The sequence below is a fragment of the Oncorhynchus gorbuscha genome, linkage group LG13, assembly GCF_021184085.1.
Source record: "Oncorhynchus gorbuscha isolate QuinsamMale2020 ecotype Even-year linkage group LG13, OgorEven_v1.0, whole genome shotgun sequence".
NCBI classification, from domain to species: Eukaryota; Metazoa; Chordata; class Actinopteri; order Salmoniformes; family Salmonidae; genus Oncorhynchus; species Oncorhynchus gorbuscha.
This window is the reverse complement of record NC_060185.1, coordinates 34,249,814-34,275,119: the sequence shown is the minus strand read 5'-3', so window position 1 is coordinate 34,275,119 and position 25,306 is coordinate 34,249,814. Positions and strand designations below refer to the sequence as shown.

The window sequence follows — 25,306 nt, the reverse complement described above, 5'->3', positions numbered from 1 at the left end:
TTTCATAATTGCTGTCATTTATTTTGGAGCCTCCCACATTTCCAAATTGGGATGCAAATGAGCTCACTTTTCGATAAGGCGCGCAGACCTGACGGATAGTACGCTGTGCAAAACCAGTTGAGCAATGACTCTTGCCTGGTCAGTCTCTCCTTGTTGAGCGCGGGGGGCACGTTGGTTAACAACAGCCTTTGGAAGAAGAACTTATGGCTGAAGCATTTTCATAAGGTTGGGAACTGTTTCTCCGTAGAAAACCTAGAATTTACATAAAAACGTGGATTGGCGAGGCAAACAACCGTTAAACACCGAACTCCTGAGACACTGATTGTGTAGGAGCGTCGTCTTGAACGCCGCTGAAGGCTCTAAGCGTGTCAACCTCTCCAGGCGTTCGACACCAATACATCTGCCAGCTATAGGACGGTTACACAGGACACATTTTCTAAGCAGTGAGCACCTAATATCAATGTAGCACATGGATATGGTGTGGACTGATAGGGGCTGTTAAAATTAATGGGTGGGACTTGGTCCAAAAGTGCTACCGTTCAATTGCGCCGGCTGGAACTGGGGCAGTGAATGTGCCCAGTCGGCTACGCATGGATTTGTCAATAGAGAGACGACCAACCAACGCATCCTTTTGTTGTGGTGGATAAATTGTTCCACATTGTAGCTAAAAATTGAATATTTTATTTCAACAATAAAAAATACAAACATTTATGAGAATTCAGGGGAGGTATTTTAACTGGATCCAAGTGCGTCTAAATCGGGAATCCTGTCGACTACGGATTTGATTAATCGCTTTCAAAGACATCCCACTGCTCTCCAAAAACGGTAAGTCTGGAATTCAAGATATAATCTGAGTCATATTCAGTAACATTTGAACTTCTCGGTAACCATTGGAAATAGCCCATTTTCGACTGCCTTAGACAAGCTGGTTGTTATACACTTGTTGTTATTTAATAGCATACGTTCCTCTGTCTAGTATGATTGATCATTCTTTGATGGAGTGAATATAATTTTGGATGGAGTATTTCAGAGTGTTTCAGTATGATGTTTGAATTTTAGAATTGCTTAAATTTGTGTTATATGGAATCGAATTCATCCTCTGGCTTTATTTTAGAGTAGGCTTAATTAATAGCAGAGTCTTCATCAGACCATCATAATTACATTTCTCTATTGGTGTTATTGTGATAGAGAACAGGCTTTATTCGAAAATCAATCAATTAAACATTTATTTTGACATTGTGAAGTAGATAAAGAGAAAAACTAAGCTAATCACAGCACTGCATCATCATTTAGATCTTGTATGGCAGGCCTAAAAAGATCAAGACAAATTGGTTCCGAGAGGCGCAGCAGTCTAAGGCGCTGCATCTCAGAGCAAGAAGGGTCACTATAGTCCCTGGTTCGAATCCAGGCTGTATCACATCAGGCCGTGATTGGGAGTCCCATAGAGCAGCGAATAATTGGCCCAGCGTCTTCCGGGGTTGGCTGTCATTGTAAATAATAATTTGTTCTTAGCTGGCTTGCCTAGTTAAATAAAGGTTACATTTCATTTTAGTGACTGGTTAAGACTGATAATTGATCCAAATGTATTATGATTATCAGATCATTCCATGTCAACACTGACCCTCTATCATACTGATGATGAGTGTGTTGTTAACAATTTACCGGAAGTTCTTCTGGAGAGCTGTGATGTTCTGGAGGTGTGAATTTCTGTTTTCACACATTTCATTAGAACACCTTGCCTCAGCGAGCCGATTGTCCATCCCGCGGGGGCTGTGAGGCGCTATGGGCGCTCCTCTGAGCCTGTATCACTGCTGAGCCTTGCAGTGACGCCCGCTTTTTACGCTTGCTTATCGTTGCATGTCACATATTTTTAAGAATGTCGCGCACCAGGTAGCCTTTTTAGACCTCTTGTCGCACATGATGCTGCTACGCGCTGTGAGTACACGCTGCTAGGTGTGAGCGCTAGCGCAGCCGCAGAGGAAAGACCGTGTCAGTCATTGGGACTCAATAAATCAAATCAAATTCAGGTGGTTGAAGACTCAATAATGAGTCTTCAACTGTGTTTCCCCATGTGGAGGTATATTTGAGTGAATGAGAGAGAGAGAGAGAGAGAGAGAGAGAGAGAGAGAGAGAGAGAGAGAGAGAGAGAGAGAGAGAGAGAGAGAGAGAGAGAGAGAGAGAGAGAGAGAGTCAGTAAAGTGAGTCAGTGAGTGAGCTACTTCCATGGCTCAAATATTAAGAGAGAGAGAGAGAGAGAGAGAGAGAGAGAGAGAGAGAGAGAGAGAGAGAGAGAGAGACAGAGAGAGAGAGAGAGAGAGAGAGAGAGAGAGGGAATAGGAGAGTCAGAGTCAGTAAAGTGAGTCAGTGAGCCACTTCCATGGCTCAAATATTAACAACGGATTTCCTGATACTGATGCTGCTGCTTTGGGAGAAGCCCAAATTCGGGAGGAAGCAGTCGGGCTCAGTTGTCTGGGGACAGGCACCCTGCTGCTGCTGCTGCTGCTGCTGTGTTTGGGACTAGGAATCTCTGCCTGCGGAGCTGTCCGATGGAGGAGGAGATGACAGAGCAGGAGCCTCTGGGTTGGACAGAGGAGCCTGTACCTGAGGTAGGAGGAGAAGGAGAGGGAGAGTTACCGGGCTTAGGAACCCCTACCCCCAGAGACCTGATGGAAAGCCCGGTGAAGGAGCCTGTTGCACTGCATCTGTACCCCAACACAGAGTATCAGTATGGGTAAGCAACAGAACAGCAGGGACTGGGATACTGGGGTCTCCAACAACCTGCTCACATACACGTATAACCTGTGTAGTAGACTGAGCTGTGTGGGACTAGGAATTGTGTGCTTGTCTTTTCACACAGTATACTATAGTTGCAGAATATTGATTTTGTTATCTTTCCTTTGTCACTTGAATATATAATACCAGAGTTATAATCAATATTGGTGGTATACTTTAACCTCCGTTGTCTTTAATCATAGTTTATAGTCTGTCCTTTTGCGGCTAGTATTTAATGGCTGTATTGGAAGGTTTTTAAAGTTCAGATTTAAGCCATAGAGCTCATGACTCAATGGAGTCGTTCAATGACATTTCAGCAAGCCATGACACCCACCTTTTCAGATTGTTCTGAAATCGGTTCTGTAGATAAAAACAGATAAGATAAGCATTCCGGAAAATAATTTGATCTCTGCGATATTAAGCTAATTGGTCGAAACCCAAATTGGCCATTTTAATTTATATGATTCATATAATATTCAGTAATTATAGTACCTAACATTTACTTTAGACAAAGCCTTTTTCTACAATGTCTGAGATATCAGGATCCAAAGAAATTGTCCAAATCTGAGATGGTGTGTGTCGAAATCCTCTTTCTTGTGCCTTTTGAAGTGTAAAGACCCAAAGGTCTTTACATCATGAGGAAATGTATCATGTCATTGTGCCATTTAGACTTCTCCACTGGAGGAAATGCAGCAGAGGTACTGCTGGTGTCACCCTGCTGCACCTTACCTTCAGTAGTTGGCTAAAGGCTTTATACTGTATACTGTATTTATTTACACCAGACTAGTCATGGTAAAGGAGGTATATGTAGACTCTGGGTTTAGTAATGTGTTGACACGGCTCTTCTCTTAGAGACTGCAGAGGGAGTAAATTGCGTTGTCAGTAAGCATGGGCAGGTTATGATCGGATATCAACTGTCAGCCATGGCCACATTGGCGGGTGTCAATCCTCAATCTAAATTTCTAGTTCTACAGTATCATTGCTTACTTTGTGTGTAGCATAGATCAACATTATCATCATTCCTTTTTTTGGCTCTGTACGCTGTACACACCGGTGAAGGGTTTTCATAACTAGAGATGTTTTAAAGCAGTGTGATGAGGGTGTCTTTAGCCCTCTGTGGAGCCGAAGGAGCTATGAATATGAACTACAGGAAGGATATTCAGCACCAGCTTAACTATACAGTATAACAGTTACGACCTTGGCTGTTGGCTGTCTTGCATTGTGCTGTGTACCTGCTGCTGCACTGTAACTTAAAGTATACAGTATAACAGTTACGACCTTGGCTGTTGGCTGTCTTGCATTGTGCTGTGTACCTGCTGCTGCACTGTAACTTAAAGTATGCACTACCGTTCAAAAGTTTGGGGTCACTTAGAAATGTCCCTGTTTTTGAAAGAAAAGCCATTTTTTGTCCATTAAAAGAACATACAATTGATCAGAAATACAGTGTAGACATTGATAATGTTGGAAATGACTACTGTGGCTGAAAACTGCCGATTTTTTTTAACGGAATATCTACATCGGCATACAGAAGCCCATTATCAGCAACCATCACTCCTGTGTTCCAATTACATTTACATTTAAGTCATTTAGCAGACGCTCTTATCCAGAGCGACTTACAAATTGGTGCATTCACCTTATGACATCCAGTGGAACAACCACTTTACAATAGTGCATCTAAATATTTTAAGGGGGGAGGGGGTGAGAAGGATTACTTTATCCTATCCTAGGTATTCCTTAAAGAGGTGGGGTTTCAGGTGTCTCCGGAAGGTGGTGATTGACTCCGCTGTCCTGGCGTCGTGAGGGAGTTTGTTCCACCATTGGGGAGCCAGATCAGCGAACAGTTTTGACTGAGCTGAGCGGGAACTGTACTTCCTCAGTGGTAGGGAGGCGAGCAGGCCAGAGGTGGATGAACGCAGTGCCCTTATTTGGGTTTTCAGAGCCTGGAGGTACTGAGGTGCCGTTCCCCTCACAGCTCCAACTGGAAGCCAGTGGAGAGAGCGGAGGAGCGGGGTGACGTGAGAGAACTTGGGAAGGTTGAACACTAGACGGGCTGCGGCGTTCTGGATGAGTTGTAGGGGTTTAATGGCACAGGCAGGGAGCCCAGCCAACAGCGAGTTGCAGTAATCCAGACGGGAGATGACAAGTGCCTGGATTAGGACCTGCGCCGCTTCCTGTGTGAGGCAGGGTCGTACTCTGCGGATGTTGTAGAGCATGAACCTACAGGAACGGGCCACCGCCTTGATGTTAGTTGAGAACGACAGTTTGTTGTCCAGGATCACGCCAAGGTTCTTAGCGCTCTTGATGGCGAGATCATGGAACGGGCAGTCCTTCCCCGGGAGGAAGAGCAGCTCCGTCTTGCCGAAGTTCAGCTTGAGGTGGTGATCCGTCATCCACACTGATATGTCTGCCAGACATGCAGAGATGCGATTCGCCACCTGGTCATCAGAAGGGGGAAAGGAGAAGATTAATTGTGTGTCGTCTGCATAGCAATGATAGGAGAGACCATGAGGTTATGACAGAGCCAAGTGACAGTGTAGATGAGAGCAGAGGAGAGCGAGAGAAGAGCATTGATAATGTTGGGAGAAAGACGGTGTTTTGGAGAGAAAAGAAGGTTTTTTCAGAAGGTGTTCAGTTGAAATGACTACTGTGGCTGGGACACCAGTGGTGAGAGCGTGGTGAGGAAAGCGCCTCCGTGATACAGAGAAGAGCAGTCTCAGTTGAATGACTAGTCTTGAAACCTGACTGATTTGGATCAAGAAGGTCATTCTGAGAGAGATAGCGGGAGAGCTGACCAAGGACGGCACGTTCAAGAGTTTTGGAGAGAAAAGAAAGAAGGGATACTGGTCTGTAGTTGTTGACATCGGAGGGATCGAGTGTAGGTTTTTTCAGAAGGGGTGCAACTCTCGCTCTCTTGAAGACGGAAGGGACGTAGCCAGCGGTCAGGGATAAGTTGATGAGCGAGGTGAGGTAAGGGAGAAGGTCTCCGGAAATGGTCTGGAGAAGAGAGGAGGGGATAGGGTCGAGCGGGCAGGTTGTTGGGCGGCCGGCCGTCACAAGACGCGAGATTTCATCTGGAGAGAGAGGGAGAAAGAGGTCAGAGCACAGGGTAGGGCAGTGTGAGCAGAACCAGCGGTGTTGTTTGACTTAGCAAACGAGGATCGGATGTCGTCGATCTTCTTTTCAAAATGGTTGACGAAGTCATCTGTAGAGAGGAGGAGGGGGGAGGAGGATTCAGGAGGGAGGAGAATGTGGCAAAGAGCTTCCTAGGGTTAGAGGCAGATGCTTGGAATTTAGAGTGGTAGAAAGTGGCTTTAGCAGCAGAGACAGAGGAGGAAAATGTAGAGAGGAGGGAGTGAAAGGATGCCAGGTCCGCAGGGGAGGCGAGTTTTCCTCCATTTCCGCTCGGCCTTCCGGAGCCCTGTTCTGTGAGCTCGCATTGAGTCGTCAAGCCACGGAGCGGGAGGGAGGACCGAGCCGGCCTGGAAGATAGGGGACATAGAGAGTCAAAGGATGCAGAAAGGGAGGAGAGGAGGGTTGAGGAGGCAGAATCAGGAGATAGGTTGGAGAAGGTTTGAGCAGAGGGAAGAGATGATAGGATGGAAGAGGAGAGAGTAGCGGGGGAGAGAGAGCGAAGGTTGGGACGGCGCGATACCATCCGAGTAGGGGCAGTGTGGGAAGTGTTGGATGAGAGCGAGAGGGAAAAGGATACAAGGTAGTGGTCGGAGACTTGGAGGGAAGTTGCAATGAGGTTAGTGGAAGAACAGCATCTAGTAAAGATGAGGTCGAGCGTATTGCCTGCCTTGTGAGTAGGGGGGGGGAAGGTGAGAGGGTGAGGTCAAAAAGAGGAGAGGAGTGGAAAGAAGGAGGCAGAGAGGAATGAGTCAAAGGTAGACGTGGGGAGGTTAAAGTCGCCCGTTCCAATGGCACGTTGTGTTAGCTAATTCAAATTTATTCATTTAAAAAGGCTAATTGATCATTAGAAAACCCTTTTTGCAATTATGTTAGCACAGCTGAAAACTGTTGTTCTGAACGAAGAAACATTAAAACTTGCCTTCTTAAGACCAGTTGAGTATCTGGAGCATTAGCATTTGTGGGTTTGATTACAGGCTCAAAATGGCCAGAAACAAATAACTTTCTTCTGAAACTCTCATTGTCAACAGTGAAGATGCGACTCTGGGACGCTGGCCTTCTAGGCAGAGTTGCAAAGCAAATGCCATATCTCAGACTGGCCAATAAAAATAAATGATTTAGATGGGCAAAAGAACACAGACACCGGACAGAGGAACTTTGCCTAGAAGACCAGCATCCCGGAGTCGCCTCTTCACTTTTGATGTTGAGACTGGTGTTTTGCGGGTACCATTTTAATGAAGCTGCCAGTTGAGGACTTGTGAGGTGTTTGTTTCTCAAACTAGACACTCAAATGTACTTGGCCTCTTGTTCAGTTGTGCACCGGGGCCTTCCACTCAACTTTCTATTCTGGTTAGAGCTAGTTTGCGCTGTTCTGTGAAGGGAGAAGTACACAGCATTGTACGAGATCTTCAGTTTCTTGGTGATTTCTCACATGGAATAGCATTCATTTCTCAGAATAAGAATAGACTTACGAGTTTCAGAAGAAAGTCCTTTGTTTCTGGCCATTTTGAGCCTGTAATCGAACACACAAATGCTGATTGATGCTCCAGATACTCAAATAGTTTAAAGAAGGCAAGTTGTATTACTTCTTTATTTAGAACAACAGTTTTGAGCTGTGCTAACATAATTGCAAAAGGGTTTTCTAATGATCAAATAGCCTTTTAAAATGATAAACTTGGATTAGCTAACACAACGTACCATTGGAACACAGGAGTGATGTGTACGCTTATGTAGATATTCCATACAAATCAGCCGTTTCCAGCTACAATAGTCATTTACAACATTAACAATGTCTACGCTGTATTTCTGATCAATTTGATGTTATGTTCATGGACAAAAAAAATGGTCTTTCTTTCAAAAACAAGGACATTTCTAAGTAACCCCAAGCTTTTTGACGGTAGTATATGTGTGAATCAACTTAATTTTGATATGATTTTTCATATGAATTGCATCTTCCATACGTTTTGTGTGAATTTTGTTTAGCGTAGCCCTATGATCATTTGTTGTTGTTCTGATCCAATTCTGAGTATCTTAACACCATACGTTACGTTGTCTAACGCCATCATAAAATGTACTTTGTGTGTGTGCATGCTGTGGCCTTGGAATGAGGACTGGCCATCAGGTCTCCCCGGGCATCACAGACAAGGCCAATGCATAACACTGCTGCAGCCTGCAGTCAGCCTGCAGTTTGATTAGTCACACCTACCCTCTGGAGTCTGGACACACAGCGTTGGTCCTTTAGCAGCAGGTTGATTCGCCATGCCTTGCTCTGCCTTGCCTTCAGGACATGGGTTTCATATTTTGTTGAACAGCAGGTAGATTAGTCATTCCTTAGGATAGGACACACACACAGGCTTGGCCTTCACTGACACAGAAGGTTGATTGGTCATGCCTTGCTCCCCTCTGTATGCCTCAAGACATTGGTGTCATAACTAGCCTCTGGACACAGGCACAATCCTAAGTGAGACAACAGGTTGATTAGTCATGCCTTCCAGCACTCCCTTAGGACTGAGGCTACGTACCCCTGTAGGTGGTAGGCTAATGGTCATACCTTGCCTCCACCTCTCCCCCACAGATATCTGCAGAGCCTTCTGACCCACTCCCCGGGGGCAAGCAGTAATAGACAATATCATTTGTGGTCTGGTGATGCAGTGGGGCCTGATGCATAATATTCCAAGCAGGAGGAACGTAGCTTCTCTCTCTTGCTGTCTGTCACCGGTTGGTTTTAAAGCACACCATTAGTAATGAGTTTGCCATTAGTAATGGGTATATGACAAATCATTATGTACAGGACATTGTGTTCATTTTCACAAAACCATTACAGTTAGGTTTGTTTTGGCAACTGTAAAAGGAATTATCGCTATGCAATGTTTACTACACATAGTGCTGTACACTGTCCTGATTTCCCTCCCGATTTAACAGACTAGCCAAATGCAAGTTTAGTGCTCTGTTTGGGCTATGGTGTAATGGTATACATTACAGACTGGCTGGCTGCGTCTCTGTTTTACATTCTATTATTAATGCAAATTAAACGGGACAACTTTTGAAGACCTCTGTAAAAAAGACATCTGTCATAGAGAATATACAGGCATGCTTCCAGTGTTAGAGTCAAAAGTTTGCATACTGAGAGTCTAGCCTACAACACTCTGAAATATTGATGCTTGATCGAATGATTATATCTCAATATGAGACATTTCTACTGCCTATTTTATTAGGCTGTAAATCTTAGAGTGAAATCCAGACCACCTCTGCTTTCTGTATTGTACGCCTATATTTTAACAGTATGCATTTGAATCACTAAATAATGAAAAGACAATAGCTACTGAGTGGGATTTTTTGCCAATCCTGGTCAGTCTACTGCTGGGTCTGGAGCCAACTCTGTGTGTGTGCATGTGTGTGTGTGTGTACTCAGTCTCTCACTGATGTTTGTTCAACACTGTCCTGCTGTTTGAACTATGTATACAGTACAGTAGCGGATGGTTTAGTTAGCCCAGCACTGTCCTGCTGTTTGAACTATGTATACAGTACAGTAGCGGATGGTTTAGTTAGCCCAGCACTGTCCTGCTGTTTGAACTATGTATACAGTACAGTAGCGGATGGTTTAGTTAGCCCAGCACTCTCCTGCTGTTTGAACTATGTATACAGTACAGTAGCGGATGGTTTAGTTAGCCCAGCACTGTCCTGCTGTTTGAACTATGTATACAGTACAGTAGCGGATGGTTTAGTTAGCCCAGCACTGTCCTGCTGTTTGAACTATGTATACAGTACAGTAGCGGATGGTTTAGTTAGCCCAGCACTCTCCTGCTGTTTGAACTATGTATACAGTACAGTAGCGGATGGTTTAGTTAGCCCAGCACTGTCCTGCTGTTTGAACTATGTATACAGTACAGTAGCGGATGGTTTAGTTAGCCCAGCACTGTCCTGCTGTTTGAACTATGTATACAGTACAGTAGCGGATGGTTTAGTTAGCCCAGCACTCTTCTGCTGTTTGAACTATGTATACAGTACAGTAGCGGATGGTTTAGTTAGCCCAGCACTGTCCTGCTGTTTGAACTATGTATACAGTACAGTAGCGGATGGTTTAGTTAGCCCAGCACTCTCCTGCTGTTTGAACTATGTATACAGTACAGTAGCGGATGGTTTAGTTAGCCCAGCACTGTCCTGCTGTTTGAACTATGTATACAGTACAGTAGCGGATGGTTTAGTTAGCCCAGCACTCTCCTGCTGTTTGAACTATGTATACAGTACAGTAGCGGATGGTTTAGTTAGCCCAGCACTGTCCTGCTGTTTGAACTATGTATACAGTACAGTAGCGGATGGTTTAGTTAGCCCAGCACTCTCCTGCTGTTTGAACTATGTATACAGTACAGTAGTGGATGGTTTAGTTAACCCAGCACTGTCCTGCTGTTTGAACTATGTATACAGTACAGTAGCGGATGGTTTAGTTAGCCCAGCACTGTCCTGCTGTTTGAACTATGTATACGGTACAGTAGTGGATGGTTTAGTGGTGCATGACACAAGTAATTTTTCCAACAATTGTTTACAGACAGATTATTTCACTTATAATTCACGGTATCACAATTCTCGTGGGTCAGAAGTTTACATAAACGAAGTTGAATGTGCCTTTAAACAGCTTGCAACATTCCAGAAAAGTATGTCATGGCTTTAAAAGCTTCTGATAGGCTAATTGACATAAATTGAGTCAATTGGATATGTACCTGTGGATGTATTGCAAGGTCTACCTTCAAACTCAGTGCCTCTTTGCTTGACATCATGGGAAAATCAAAAGATATCAGCCAAGGCCTCAGAAAATAAATTGTAGACCTCCACAAGTCTGGTTCATCCTTGGGAGCAATTTCCAAATGGCGTGAAGGTACCCCATTCATCTGTACAAACAATAGTACGCAAGTATAAACAACATGGGACCACGCAGCCGTCATACCGCTCAGGAAGGAGACTCGTTCTGTCTCCTCAAGATGAACGTACTTTGGTGCGAAAAGTGCAAATCAATCCCAGAACAACAGCAAAGGACCTTGTGAAGATGCTGAAGGAAACAGGTACAAAAGTATCTATATCCACAGTTAAACGAGTCCTATATTGACATAACCTGAAAGGCCGCTCAGCAAGGAAGAAGCCGCTGCTCCAAAACCGTCATAAAAAAAACAGACTACAGTTTGCAACTGCACATGGGGACAAAGATCGTACCTTTTGGAAAAATATCCTCTGGTCTGATGAAACAAAAATAGAACTGTTTGGCCATAATGACCATCGTTATGTTTGGAGGAAAAAGGGGGAGGCTTGCAAGCCGAAGAACACCATCCCAACCGTGAAGCATTGGGGTGGCAGCATCATGTTGTGGCAGTACTTTGCTGCAGGAGGGACTGGTGCACTTCACAAAATAGATGGCATCATAAGGTAGGAAAATTATGTGGATGTATTGAAGCAACATCTCAAGACATCAGTCAGGAAGTTAAAGCTTGGTCTCAAATGGGTCTTCCAAATGAACAATGACCCCAAGCATGCTTCCAAAGTTGTGGCAAAATGGTTTAAGGACAACAAAGTCAAGGTATTGGAGTGGCCATCACACATCCCTGACCTCAATTCCATAGAAAATGTGTGGGCAGAACTGACTCAGTTACACCAGCTCTGTGTAAGGGATCTCGTCCTTCTCTTCTGATGAGGAGTAGCGAGAAGGATCGGAGGACCAATTTGCAGCATGGTAAGTGTCCATAATGTTTATTTTAATACATAAACTGAACACTACGAAATACAAAACAATAAACGTGAAATGAACGAAGCAGTCCCGTGTGGTACGAACACTAATACGGAAGACAAACACCCACGAAACACAGGTGGAAAAAAGGCTACCTAAGTATGATTCTCAATCAGAGACAACTAACGACACCTGCCTCTGATTGAGAACCATACTATGCTGAACACAGAAACCAACATAGAAAAAAATAGACTGCCCACCCCAACTCACGCCCTGACCATACTAAACAAAGACAAAACAAAGGACCTAAGGTCAGAACCTGACAGTACCCAACCCCAAAGGTGCGGACTCCGGTCGCAAAACATAAACCTATAGGGGAGGGTCTGGGTGAGCGTCTGTCCGAGGTGGCGGCTCTGGCGCGGGACGTGGACCCCACTCCACCATAGTCCTTCTCCGCCTCTCTATTCGCCTCCATGGCCTCTTAAGAGACCGCCGACCTCGGACTGGGGACCCTCGCCATGGGTCCCGAATGGACGGGAGATTCCGGCAGCGCTGGACGGACAAGAGATTCTGGCAGCGCCGGACAGGCGGGGGACTCCGGCAACGCCGGACAGGCAAGGGACTCCGGCAGCGCCGGACAGGCGGGGGACTCCGGCAGCGCCGGACAGGCGGGGGACTCCGGCTGCGCCCGACAGGTGAGAGACTCCGGCAGCTCTGGAGTGAAGGGCGATTCTGGCATCGCCTGGCTGACTGACGTCTCAGGCTGCTCCATGCTGACTGACGGCTCTGGCAGGTCCTGGCTGACTGACGGCTCTGGCAGCTCCATGCTGACTGATGGCTCTGGCAGCTCCTGGCTGACTGACGGCTCAGGACAGACAGGTGGCTCTGGCAGCTCAGGACAGACTGGCGGCTCTGGCTGCTCAGGACAGACTGGCGGCTCTGGCAGCTCAGGACCGATGGGAGGCTCTGGCAACTCAGGACAGACGGGAGGCTCTGGCAGCTCAGGACAGACGGGAGACTCTGGCAGCGCTGGAGAGGAGGAAGGCTCTGACAGCACTGGACAGGCGGGAGCACCTGTAGGGAGAAGACGGAGAGACAGCCTGGTGCGTGGAGCTGCCACTGGAGGGCTGGTACATGGAGGTGGCACCAGATAGACCGGACCGTGAAGGCGCACAGGAGGTCTCAAGCACCAAGCCTGCCCAACTTTACCTGGTTGAATGCTCCCGTAGCCAGGCCAGTGCGGCGAGGTGGAATACACAAACAGTCTGCCCACCCCAACTCACGCCCTGACCATACTAAACAAAGACAAAACAAAGGAATTAAGGTCAGAACGTGACACTCTGTCAGGAGGAATGGGCCAAAAGTCACCCACTTATTGTGGGAAGCATGTGGAAGGCTACCTGAAAAATTTGTTAGTTAAACAATTTAAAGGCAATGCTACCAAATACTAATTGAGTGTATGTAAATGTCTGACCCACTGGCAATGTAATGAACATTTTGAAAATTTAATGTAATTAAAATTTTGCAAAAGCTGAAATAAATCATTCTCTCTACTATTATTCTCCTCAACTTTACATTCTGAGGAGGGATGTGTGTTCCATTAACGTGTTGGTATGACAAGAATAGCTGTTGCAATTATAGGGCCTTGTTCGTTCCACTGAGTGCAACAACACTGCTTGTACTGTCATACATATCTGAACCCAGGACGTAGAGAAAATGAGGTGACTGTGTGGTTAGGGAAGTAAGGTATAGATGTAGGAGGTAGCTATAGGTTTACAGTAAGTGGGGTGGATGGCTCTCAAGCTGGAAACCATACAGAGCATCACACATTGCTCAGCTGGAGAGTGATTGCAAGCCAAACCATGACAAATGTCCCTCAATTGCGAGTGTTGGTTGGGGGACTGTTCAGCTGAGAAAGTGTAGCCCACATTACCCTTTGGCCTATGAGCTACATGGTTCTGAGTGGTACAGTGGATTTTAAAATGTTTATATCACACATAGCCTCTTTCTTTTAACTCCTCATTCTGTTTCAAGAGGCATCCTCCCATCCTCCTCTCAGGGTCTAATCAAAACAGAAGCCAATTAGAGCAAGGAAGTGCTTGCGCCCAAATCCCCTGCGCTCTCTCTCGCTCCCTGTTTTTATTTTCTGTTCTGTGATACCCCTGGGCTTCGATTTATTCAATAATGAATAGGAAAACATACCCCCTTGTTATGCTGGCATCACAGTGGGAGAGATTATTTATTATTACTTTTTTATGGGGGAGTAGATCAGCATTATTATTGGAGATAGATTCAAATCAGATCAAATGTATTTATAAAGCCCTTCTTACATCAGCTGATATCTCAAAGTGCAAAGATTGTGGCTTCTATCAATGTAGTTGTCTGCACCATTTCCAATCCCCCATATATATATTTTCTGTAAATATATATTAATTTCAATATATACTGTATTTTATTATTAAATATATTTTCATTCTTTATTATTTTTCCCTAACCCTACCAACCCTCCGCTAATTGAAGTAAACTAATGTACAACAATACGTAGGCTTCCATTTCCATTTTATACATACTATACTGAACAAAAATATAAACGCAACAGTCCCATGCTTTAGCTGAAATAAAAGATCCCAGAAATGTTCCATATGCACAAAAGCTTATTTCTCTCAAATTTAGTTTACATCCCTGTTCGTGAGCATTTCTCCTTTGCCAAAATAATCCATTCACCTGACAGGTGTGAAATATCAAGAAGCTGATTAAACAGCATGATCATTACACAGGTGTACCTTGTGCTGGAGACAATAAAAGGCCACTCTAAAATGTGCAGTTTTGTCACACAACACAATGCCACAGATGTCTCAAGTTTTGAGGGAGCGTGCAATTGGCATGCTGACTGCAGGAATGTCAAACAGAGCTGTTGCCAGATCATTGAATGTTAATTTCTCTACCATAAGCCTCCAACATCATTTTAGAGAATTAGGCAGTAAGTCCAACTGGCCTCACAACCACAGACCGACCACGTGTAACCACGCCAGCCCACGAACTCCACATTCGCCTTTTTCACCTGCGGGATCGTCTGAGATCAGCCTCCCGGACAGTTGATGAAACTGAGGAGTATTTATGTCTGTAATAAAGCCCTTTTGTAGGGAAAACTCATTCTCATTACCCAGTGGGTGGGCCTTTCTCCCAAGTGGGTGGCTGCATCCCTGCCCAGTCATTTTAAATCCATAGATTAGGGCCTAATGAATTGATTTAAATTGACTGATTTCCTTATATGAACTGTAACTCAGTAAAATCATTGAAATTGTTGCATGTTGCATTTATATTTTTGTTCAGTATATACAATTTTTACAGACACAGTATATTTTACATTAGTGATCTTTTTCAAATGTATTTTTTAGCTACCCTCAACCCCTCCCATCTATCTCTGAAAACCATCCAGTTTTGATGTCTAATTGCCATATCTTTTTCAATTGTGCTGTGATGTTTCACAAAAGTTCTGAATCTTTCTATTCTCGTAGTTTCTACGGATTGTAAATTGAAGATAAAAAATTTTGCTAAGATTATTATTATATTATTGATCGACTGACTATGGCTTTTCAAGTCAACCAGCAGTGCTATTTGCAGAGTTAGCTCCAGGTAAATGTTACAATTCTTCAGCCATTCCTGAAGCTGCGAGTGGGAGAGTAACTACTACTTTGGGATCTGAAAATATGGACATCGTCACTTTCTGTTAATTTGGTTTGTATTGTGTTTTTTGATTATATCACATGGGAAAAAGAACTCAAGATAGTTCTCAGTCTCCAATTAAGGGTCAACTTTGGACTCAGCATGTTGTTTATCTTTCTAGTAACATATCCCACTAACTCACTGTTGAAGACCATCAGTAGGCTTGTGTGAGCAGCAGCATATAGAACTCTGAGTCTCTAAGCTCACAGACTGATGTAGACGGTGCAGGCTCAGAGAAGCCTCAGTAACTCCATCCCTCACTTCCCCTAACCTGCTATAATTACAGCTATTCAGATGAACTGGCAGTGCCAGTGTTTCCTCTTCATCACGTTCAGCACCATGTACTGCAGGCTAATGATAGAGGTCAGCCATGTTTGGGTTACAGCTTGTTGTATGGGCACTCGGGTAGATAGACAGGAGCTCTAGTCTAATGACTGCACTCTCTTTCCTCTCTCTCTCTCTCTCTTGTTTCCTTTCTTTCCTCTCTCTTTGTTGTTCTTCACTCTCTATCTCAACACGGGGGCCCCTCAGGGGTGCAAGACAAAGGAGCTGATCGTGGACTACAGGAAGCGGAGAGCTGAGCACGCCCCCATCCACATCGACAGGGCTGTAGTGGAGTGGGTTGAGAGCTTCAAGTTCCTCAGTGTCCACATCACTAAGGAATTATCATGGTCCAAACACACCAACACAGTAGTGAAGAGGGCACGACAACACCTTTTCCCCCTCAAGAGGCTGAAAATATTTGTCATGAGCTCTCAGATCCTCAAAAATGTCTACAGCTGCACCATTAGCATCTTGACTGGCTGCATCACCACTTGGTATGGCAACTGCTTGGTATCTGACTGTAAGCCGTTACAGAGGGTAGTGCGTACGGTCCAGTACATCACAGGGGCCAATCTCCCTGCCATCCAGGACCTCCATACCAGGCGTTGTCAGAGGAAGGCCCCAAAAATTGTCAAAGACTCCAGCCACCAAAATCATAGACTGTTCTCTCTGCTACCGCACTGCAAGCGGCACCGATGAACGAAGTCTGGAACCAACAGGACCCTGACAGCTTCTACCTAAAGCCATAACACTGCTAAATAGTTGGTTAAATATACTGAACAAAATTATAAACGCAACATGCAAAATGTTGGTCCCATGTTTCATGAGCTGAAATAAAAAATCCCAAAATGTTCCATACACACAAAATCTTTTTTATCTCTAATTTTGTGCACACATTTGTTTACATCCCTGTTAGTGAGCATTTCTCCTTTGCCAAGACAATCCATCCATCTGACAGTGGTGGCATATCAATAAACTGATTAAACAGCATGAACATTACACAGGTGCTCCTTGTGCATGGGACATTAAAAAGGCCACTCTAAAATGTGCAGCTTTGTCACACAACACAGTGCCACAGATGTCACACATTTTGAGGGAGCGTGCAATTGGCAGTACACCCAACTGGCCTCACAACCACAGACCATGTGTATGTCGTGTGGGCAAGCAGTTTGCTGATGTCAACGTTGTGAACAGAATGCCCCATGATGGTGTTGTGGTTATGGTATGAGCAGGCATAAGCTTCGGACTATGAACACAATTGCATTTTATCAAAGGGAATTTTCCTGTTGTCGTGCTATTCATCTGGCGCTATCACCTCATATTTCAGCATAAGCCCTATATCACAAGGATCTGTACACAATTCCTGGAAGCTGAAAATGTCCCAGTTCTTCCATGGCCTGCATACTCACCCGACATGTCACCCATTGAGCATGTTTGAGATGCTCTGGATCAATGTGTACGGCAGCGTGTTCCCGTTCCAAAAGCCAGCAACTTCCCACAGCCATTGAAGAGGAGTAGGACAACATTCCACAGGCCATAATCAACAGCCTGATCAACTCTATGTGAAGGAGATGTGTCACGCTGCGTGAGGCAAATGGTGGTCACACCAGATAATGCCTGTTTTTCTGATCCAAACCCGTAACTTTCTTTTAAGGTGTCTGTGACCAACAGATGCAAATCTTTATTCCCAGTCATTTGAAATCCATTAATTAATTTAAATTGACTGATTTCCTTGTATGAACTCAGTAAAATCTTTGAAATTGTTGCATGTTGTGTTTCTATTTTTGTTCAGTGTAGTTAACGAAAACGCTACCCGGACTATCTGCATTGACCCTTTTTGAGTCATCACATACGCTGCTGCTTCTGTTTATCATGTCGCCTAGTCCCTACCTGTATGTACATATCAACCTCAATTACTCAAGTTACTCATTGTATATTTATTCATTGTGTTATTATTTTTAAAATAATTTTTCTATTTTTCGCTGCGTTGTCGGCAAGGGCCTGTAAGTAAGTGTTTCACGGTTAGTTTACACCTGTTGTTTTACAAATCATGTGACACATAACATTAGATATATTTCTCTCTCTCTCTAATTCAATTTTAGGGGCTTTATTGGCAAGGGAAACATGTGTTTACATTGACAAAGCAAGTGGAATAGATCATAAACAAAAGTTAAATGAACAATAAAAAATGTACAGTAAACATTACACTCACAAAAGTTACAAAATAATAAAGACATTTAAAATGGCATATTATGTCTATATACAGTGTTGTAATGATGTGCAAATAGTTAAAGTACAAAAGGGAATATAAATAAACATAAATATGGGTTGCATTTACAATGGTGTTTGTTCTTCACTGGTTGCCCTTTTCTTGTGGCAACAGGCCACACATTTTGCTGCTGTGATTGCACACTGTGGTATTTCACCCAATAGATATGGGAGTTTATCAAAATTGGATTTGTTTTCAAATTCTTTGTGGGTCTGTGTAATCTGAGGGAAATATGTGTCTCTAATATGGTCATACATTTGGCAGGAGGTTAGGAAGTGCAGTTCAGTGTCCACCTCATTTTGTGGGCAGTGTGCACATAACCTTTATTCTCTTGAGAGCTAGATCTTCCCTCTGCGGCCTTTCTCAATAGCAAGGCTATGCTAACTGAGTCTATACATAGTCAAAGATTTCCTTAATTTTGGGGCAGTCACAGTGGTCTGGTATTATACCACTGTACTCTCTGTTTAGGACCAAATAGCATTCTAGTTTGCACTGTTTTTTTGTAATGTCTTTTCAATGTATCAAGTATTTTTTTCTCTCTCATGATTTGGTTGGTTCTAATTGTGTTGCTGTCCTGGGTCTCTGCGGGTTATGTTTGTGTTTGTGAACAGAGCCCCAGTGTCACGCCCTGACCTTAGAGATCTCTGTTTATTATCTATATTTTGGTTGGGTCAGGGTGTGACTAGGGTGGGTACTCTAGTTTTTGTATATCTATGTTTTATTTTTCTTTGTTGGCCTAGTATGGTTCCCAATCAGAGAGCTGTCTTATCGTTGTCTCTGATTGGGGATCATATTTAGGCATCCCTTTTCCCCACCTTCAGTTGTGGGATCTTGTCTTTTTTTGATTGCATGTATTTTTGCACGACGAAGCTTTTCGTTCATTGAATTGTTTATTGTATTTTTTGCTGGTTCACATTTTAATAAAATATAATGAACTCAAATCACTCTGCGCCTTGGTCTACCCTTAATGACGAACGTTACACCCAGGACAAGCTCGGTTAGGGGGCTCATCTCCAGGTTAATTTCTCTGTAGGTGATAGTTATGTTATGAAAGGTTTTGAGAATCGCTTCCTTTGAGGTGGGTGGAGAATTTGTGTTGTGGAGAAATTACCATGCAGGAGACGGGAGTACAGTTTGTTTCGCTTAGTCAAAACCTCTCGTGCTGTACAGCCCCAGCCCAATAGTGCCCATGTGCATTTTCATTTAGGTGTAGTAACATAACACTTCCGTTATACATTAGTGCTTAGTAACATTATAGTAACTAATAATATAAACCATTACTTTTGTCTTATTGAGATTTACTGTCAGGTCTCAGGTCTGACAGAATCTGTGCAGAAGATGTAGGTGCTGCTGTAGGCCCTACTTGGTAGGGGATAGAAGCACCAGATCATCAGCAAACAGAAGACATTTGAATTCAGATTATAGTAGGGTGAAGCCGGGTACTGCAGACTGTTTTAGTGCCCTTGCCAATTTGTTGAAATATATGTTGAAGAGGCTGGGGCTTAAGCTGCATCCCTGTCTCAACCCCCGGCCCTGTGGAAAGAAATGTGTTTTTTGCTCATTTTAACCGCAAACTTGTTGTTTGTGTACATGGATTTTATAATGTCGTATGTTTTTTCCCCAACACCACTTTCCATCAATTTGTGTAGCAGACCCTCAAGCCAAATTGAGACAAAAGCTTTTTTGAAATAAAAAAAACATGTCTTTGGTTGTCTTTGTTTTGGTTTGTTTGTTTGTCAATTAGAATGTGCAGGGTAAATATGTGGTCTGTCGTACGGTAATTTGGTAAAAAGACAATTTGACATTTGCTCAGTAGTTTGTTTTTTCTGAGGAAATGTATGAGTCTGCTGTTAATGATTATGCAGAGGATTTTCCCAAGGTTGCTGTTGATGCATATCCCCCGGTAGTTATTGTGATTAAATTTGTCTTGGGGTGATCAGTCCTTAGTTCCAAATATTGGGGAAGATGCCAGAGCGGAGGATGATGTTAAAGAGTTTAAGTATAGCCAATTGGAATTTGTGGTCTGTATATTTGATCATTTATACTATCAACCCCACAGGTCTTTTTGGGTTGGAGGGTTTGTATTTTGTCCTGTAGTTCATTCAATGTAATTGGAGAATACAGTAGGTTCTGGTAGTCCTTAAAAAGTTGATTCTAAGATTTGTATTTGATCATGTATATGCTTTTGCTGTTTTTTCTTTGTTTTAGAGCCAAAAAGATTGGAGAAGTGGTTTATCCATACATCTCTGTTTTGGATAGATAACTTTTCATGTTTTTGTTTGTTTAGAGTTTTCAAATTGTCCCAGAAATGGTCAGATTGTATGGATTCTTCAATTACATTGAGCTGATTTCTGGTGTGCTGGTCCTTCTTTTTCCGTAGTGTATTTCAGTATTGTTTCAGTGATTCACCACAGTGAAGGCGTAGGCTCAGGTGTTTCAGGATCTCTATATTTTTGGTTGGATAGGTTTCTCAATTTCTTTCTTAGGCTTTTGCATTCTTCATCAATCCATTTGTCAAAGTTGCTAATTTTCTTAGGTTGTCTGCTTGACATTTTTTTTTGATAGGGAAGCTGAGATGTCAAATATACGGTTTATGTTTTCTACTGCCAAGTTTACACCTTCATTATTACAGTAAAACCCTTTTTATCAGGAGATTGTCTAGAGGGGATTACATTTCTTGTTGCCTAATAGTTTTTTGGTAGATTTCCATACTACTTTACTTCCATCTACAGCATTTCTTAATATTATTTAGTTTCTTTGGCTTTGATGCCTCATGATTGAGCATAGCTCTGTTCATGTAGAGTGTGACTTTGCTGTGATCTGATAGGGGGGTCAGTGGACTGACTGTGAACGCTCTAAGAGACTCTGGGTTGAGGTCAGTGATAAAGTAGTCTACAGTACTACTGCCAAGAGATGGGCTATAGGTGTACCTCCCAAAGGAGTCCCCTCGAAGCCTACCATTGACTATGTACATACCCAGCATCCGACAGAGCGGCAAGAGTTGTGACCTGTTTTTGTTGGTCATAGTTGTCTCTATGGGGGAGGGAATGCGATCACCTCCAGGTAGGTGTTCGTCCCCCTATGTGCTGAGGGTGTCCGGTTATTGTCCAGTTCTGATATTTAGGTCGCCACAGACTAGTACATGTCCCTGAGCCTGGAAATTGTTGATCTCCCCCTTTAGGACGGAGAAGCTGTCCTCGTTAAAGTATGGGGATTTTATTGGGGGGACATAGGTAGCACACAATAAAAAGATTATCTGTTGAGATAATATCTTTATTAATTTCGAGACAGATGTAAAATGTTCCTGTTTTGACTAATTCAACAGAGTGGGTTGTCTGCTCTTTATCAAATTAGCATCCCCCCTGTGTCTCTTCCCTGTTTCACGCCTGGTAGTTTGGTGGATGGGACTACCAGCTCTCTGTAACCTAGAGGGCAACCAGTGGGTCCGTCTCCTTTATACCATGTGTCTTGTAGGATGACAATGTCTGTATTTCCAATTTCTTTGATGAAGTCTGGGTTCCTGATCTTTAGGCCAAAGGAAGATGACCTCAGACCTTGTATATTCCAAAATGTGATAGTAAAAGCTTTGTGTTCCATAGTGTCTAGTGTTGTTTTTGTGTGGTTTAGGGCCGGACCATCAAAGTAGGTGTGAGCAGAGCATGTTGAGCATCTGATACATACCTCTTAGGTTGCAGGATGTGGCTTGGGCGGGTGTAATAGTTAGGGTTAGGCCTGTTTCTCTTCTCATGGCTTGGGCATATGTCCTGCTGTCATGTTGAGGTCCTTGCCACAGGGACGGGGGGCATGAGGTGGGCAGAAGGGGCCTAGGTCTGAAATGGGGGGGGCCTATATAGGCTGTGGCCAGCGTTGCTTGAGATGGTCTTAGCTTTTTGGGATGTGGCTGGTGATGCTGTGGTCTGGGTGTAGGTCTTCTTGGTGTGGGTTCTCTCGATGCAGGTCCTTCGGGAGGGGTCTTGCAGGTCTGGCAGGTCAGGCTCCTGTGTGAGGTGCTGGGGCTACGGTTAAGGGTGACGTCCATCAGGGTCCTAGCAAAAGCTGAGATTGCTGTCTTGTAGAGGTGGACCTGGTTGTAAAGCCAGGGTGGAGTGGTGGGTATACATTAGGTTTTGAGACACAGTCTCACGAAATTCTTGCATTCACCCGCTGTATGGTGGCAAGGTGAAAGTATTTTCGTGGTAGCAGGGTGGAGATAACCACTTGTGCGTTGGAGAAAGTGGAAGAAGCTTTTTCAATCACTCCCCTGATTGCTCTCTCTCTCTCTCTCTCTCTCTCTGTCATGTTCAGATCTCACTGATCCTAAACTAATCAGTCCACCCTTTCTCTCTCACACAGGGACAAGATGCCGTTCCACCATGTGACGGCAGGACTGCTGTACAAGGGGAACTACCTGAGTCACTCTCTGTCTGAGGACAATGACAGTGACCAGCTGGCCAGCATCTCTGTGGAGGAGCTAGATGGTGAGTCTCCTCATGGCTTGGCCTGGTACTACTGGGGCTAGGTTGGTTTGAGCTTGGTTTGGTTTGGTTGGGTTGGGCTTGGTTGTTTCTGGTGAGAGGGGATAGAGATTAGGACTGGGACTGTGGATTTGGCTGGTGAGGGTCATAGAGAGAGATTGAGTTTAGGCCGGGGTTTGTGTGTTTGAATTGAGCAGGATAAATAGTAGGCTATATATGGGATAAGTAGTAAGATAGTATTCTGAGCCATGAATCACAGAGGTTGGACCAGTCAAAACATTTATTTACAAACACTGCTTGCCCCTGTTGCTGGAGCCAACAAAGCATTGGCTTTATAAACTATGACTATGAATTTTCTTATCACTTATCGCACAAGTAGAATTTGATTAATGGGCTCTTGCTCTCTCTTTGCATTAATTAGAGGAAGTAGCTGACTCTGTGTTTATGAATGCTTTTATCTTGTGTGTGTGTGTACGTTGTTCTGAAACTAATCACCCCACTGGCCAGCCCGGCGGTGGAACCCAGCCCAGGCCTGATCGATATTATTCTATCCTCTGCTGGAAACAACAACATCACCACAGTGCTCATAGTGGAGGGGGGATTAACTACACTAGCTGCTCTCATACCATAAATACTGTATTAATAAAATGATGCCACCTTAAAGGAAAATTCCACCCTAAAAATATATTTTGGTATTTGTTTCAATTGTCCATTGTTGAAATAGTCCCAAAATGTTTTGCTTGTCAGCAATCCTGTTGTCAAGATATGTAACTTTCAAAATACAGAAATCATCATCTTATGATGCATTTCTAAAGCATTTTTAATTTGGTATTTTGTTACGTTACAGCCTTATTCTAAAATTGATCAAATATATATTGTACAAACAATACCTCATAATAACAAAGCGAAAACAGGTTTTTAGAAATTTGGGCAAATGTATTAAAAATAAAAAATAGATTATTTTTTTTACATAAGTATTCAGACCCTTGGCTATGAGACTTGAAATTGACCTTGTGTTGCGTGCCTTTGGAGTACACCTTTGGTAAATTCAATTGATTGGACATGATCAGGCACACAACTGTCTACATAAGGTCCCACAGTTGACAGTGCATGTCAGAGCAAAAACCAAGCTATGAGTTCGAAGGAATTGTCCGTAGAGCTCCGAGATAGGATTATGTCGAGGCACAGATCTGGGGAAATGTACCAAAACATTCCTGGAGCATTGAAGGTCCCCAATAACACAGTGGCCTCCATCATTCTTATATGAAAGAAGTTTGGAACCGCCAAGTCTCTTTTTAGAGCTGGCCGCCCAGCCAAACTGAGCAATCAGGGGAGAATGGCCTTGATCAGGGTGGTGACCAAGAATCCGATGGTCACTCTGACAGAGCTCTCAGAGTTCCTCTGTGGAGATGGGAGAACCTTCCAGAAGGACAACCATCTCTGCAGCACTCCACCCAATCAGGCCTTTATGGTAGAGTGGCCAGAAGAGGGGCGGGGGCGTATGCCTTATGGTTAACGAGACATGGTGTGGTCACAACAACATACAGGAACTCAAGTCCTTCTGTTCACCTGATTTAGAATTCCTCACAATCAAATGTCGACAGCATTATCTACCAAGGGAATTCTCTTCGACTATAATCACAGCCGTATATATTCCCCCCCAAGCAGACACATCGATGGCTCTGAATGAACTTTATTTGACTCTATGTAAACTGGAAACCACATATCCTGAGGCTGCATTCAATGTAGCTGGGGATTTTAACAAGTTTAATCTGAAAACAAGACTCCCTACATTGTATCAGCATATCGATTGTGCAACCAGGGCTGGTAAAACCTTGGATCATTGCTATTGTAACTTCCGCAACGCATATAAGGCCCTCCCCCTCCCTCCTTTCGGAAAAACTGACCACGACTCCATTTTGTTGCTCCCTGCCTACAGACAGAAGCTAAAACAAGAAGCTTCCGCGCTCAGGTCTGTTCAATGCTGGTCCAACCAATCTGATTCCACGCTCCAAGACTGCTTCCATCACGTGGATTGGGATATGTTCCGCACTGCGTCCAACAACAACATTGACGAATACGCTGATTCGGTGAGCGAGTTCATTAGAAAGTGCATTGAAGATGTCGTTGCCATAGCAACGATTAAAACATTCCCAAACCAGAAACCGTGGATTGATGGCAGCATTCGTGTGAAACTGAAAGCGTAAACCACTGCTTTTAACCAGGGCAAGGTGACCTAAAACATGACCGAATACAAACAGTGTAGCTATTCCCTCCACAAGGAAATCAAACAAGCTAAGCGTCAGTATAGAGACAAAGTAGAGTCGCAATTCAATGGCTCAGACACAAGAGGTATGTGGCAGGGTCTACAGTCAATCACGGATTACAAAAAAAAAAAGCCCTGTCACGGACAAGGATGGCTTGCTCCCAGGCAGACTAAATAACTTTTTTTCCCGCTTTGAGGACAATATAGTGCCACTGACACGGCCCGCAACCAAAACATGTGGACTCTCCTTCACTGCAGCCGACGTGAGTAAAACATTTAAACGTGTCAACCCTCGCAAGGCTGCAGGCCCAGATGGCATCCCCAGCCGCGCACTCAGAGCATGCGCAGACCAGCTGGCTGGTGTGTTTACGGACATATTCAATCAATCCTTATCCCAGTATGCTGTTCCCACATGCTTCAAGAGCGCCACCATTGTTCCTGTTCCCAAGAAAGTTAAGGTAACTGAGCTAAATGACTACCGCCCCGTAGCACTCACTTCCGTCATCATGAAGTGCTTTGAGAGACTAGTCAAGGACCATATCACCTCCACCCTACCTGACACCCTAGACCCACTCCAATTTGCTTACCGCCCAAATAGGTCCACAGACGATGAAATCTCAACCACACTGCAC

At 44.0% G+C, this 25,306-nt stretch overlaps 1 protein-coding gene across 1 annotated transcript in view; it reads left to right on the top strand.

The window, feature by feature from the left end:
- Positions 1–150: 150 nt before the first annotated feature.
- LOC123992282 (calcium-binding protein 8-like) overlaps positions 151–25,306 on the top strand; it is a 53,733-nt gene continuing 28,577 nt past the window's right edge. Inside the window, exons 1-2 of the mRNA XM_046293448.1 lie at positions 151–825; positions 22,287–22,411. Of these exons, the coding sequence (XP_046149404.1) occupies positions 22,294–22,411 (118 nt within the window). The 5' untranslated portion in view covers positions 151–825; positions 22,287–22,293. The remainder of the gene's footprint in view (positions 826–22,286; positions 22,412–25,306) is intronic.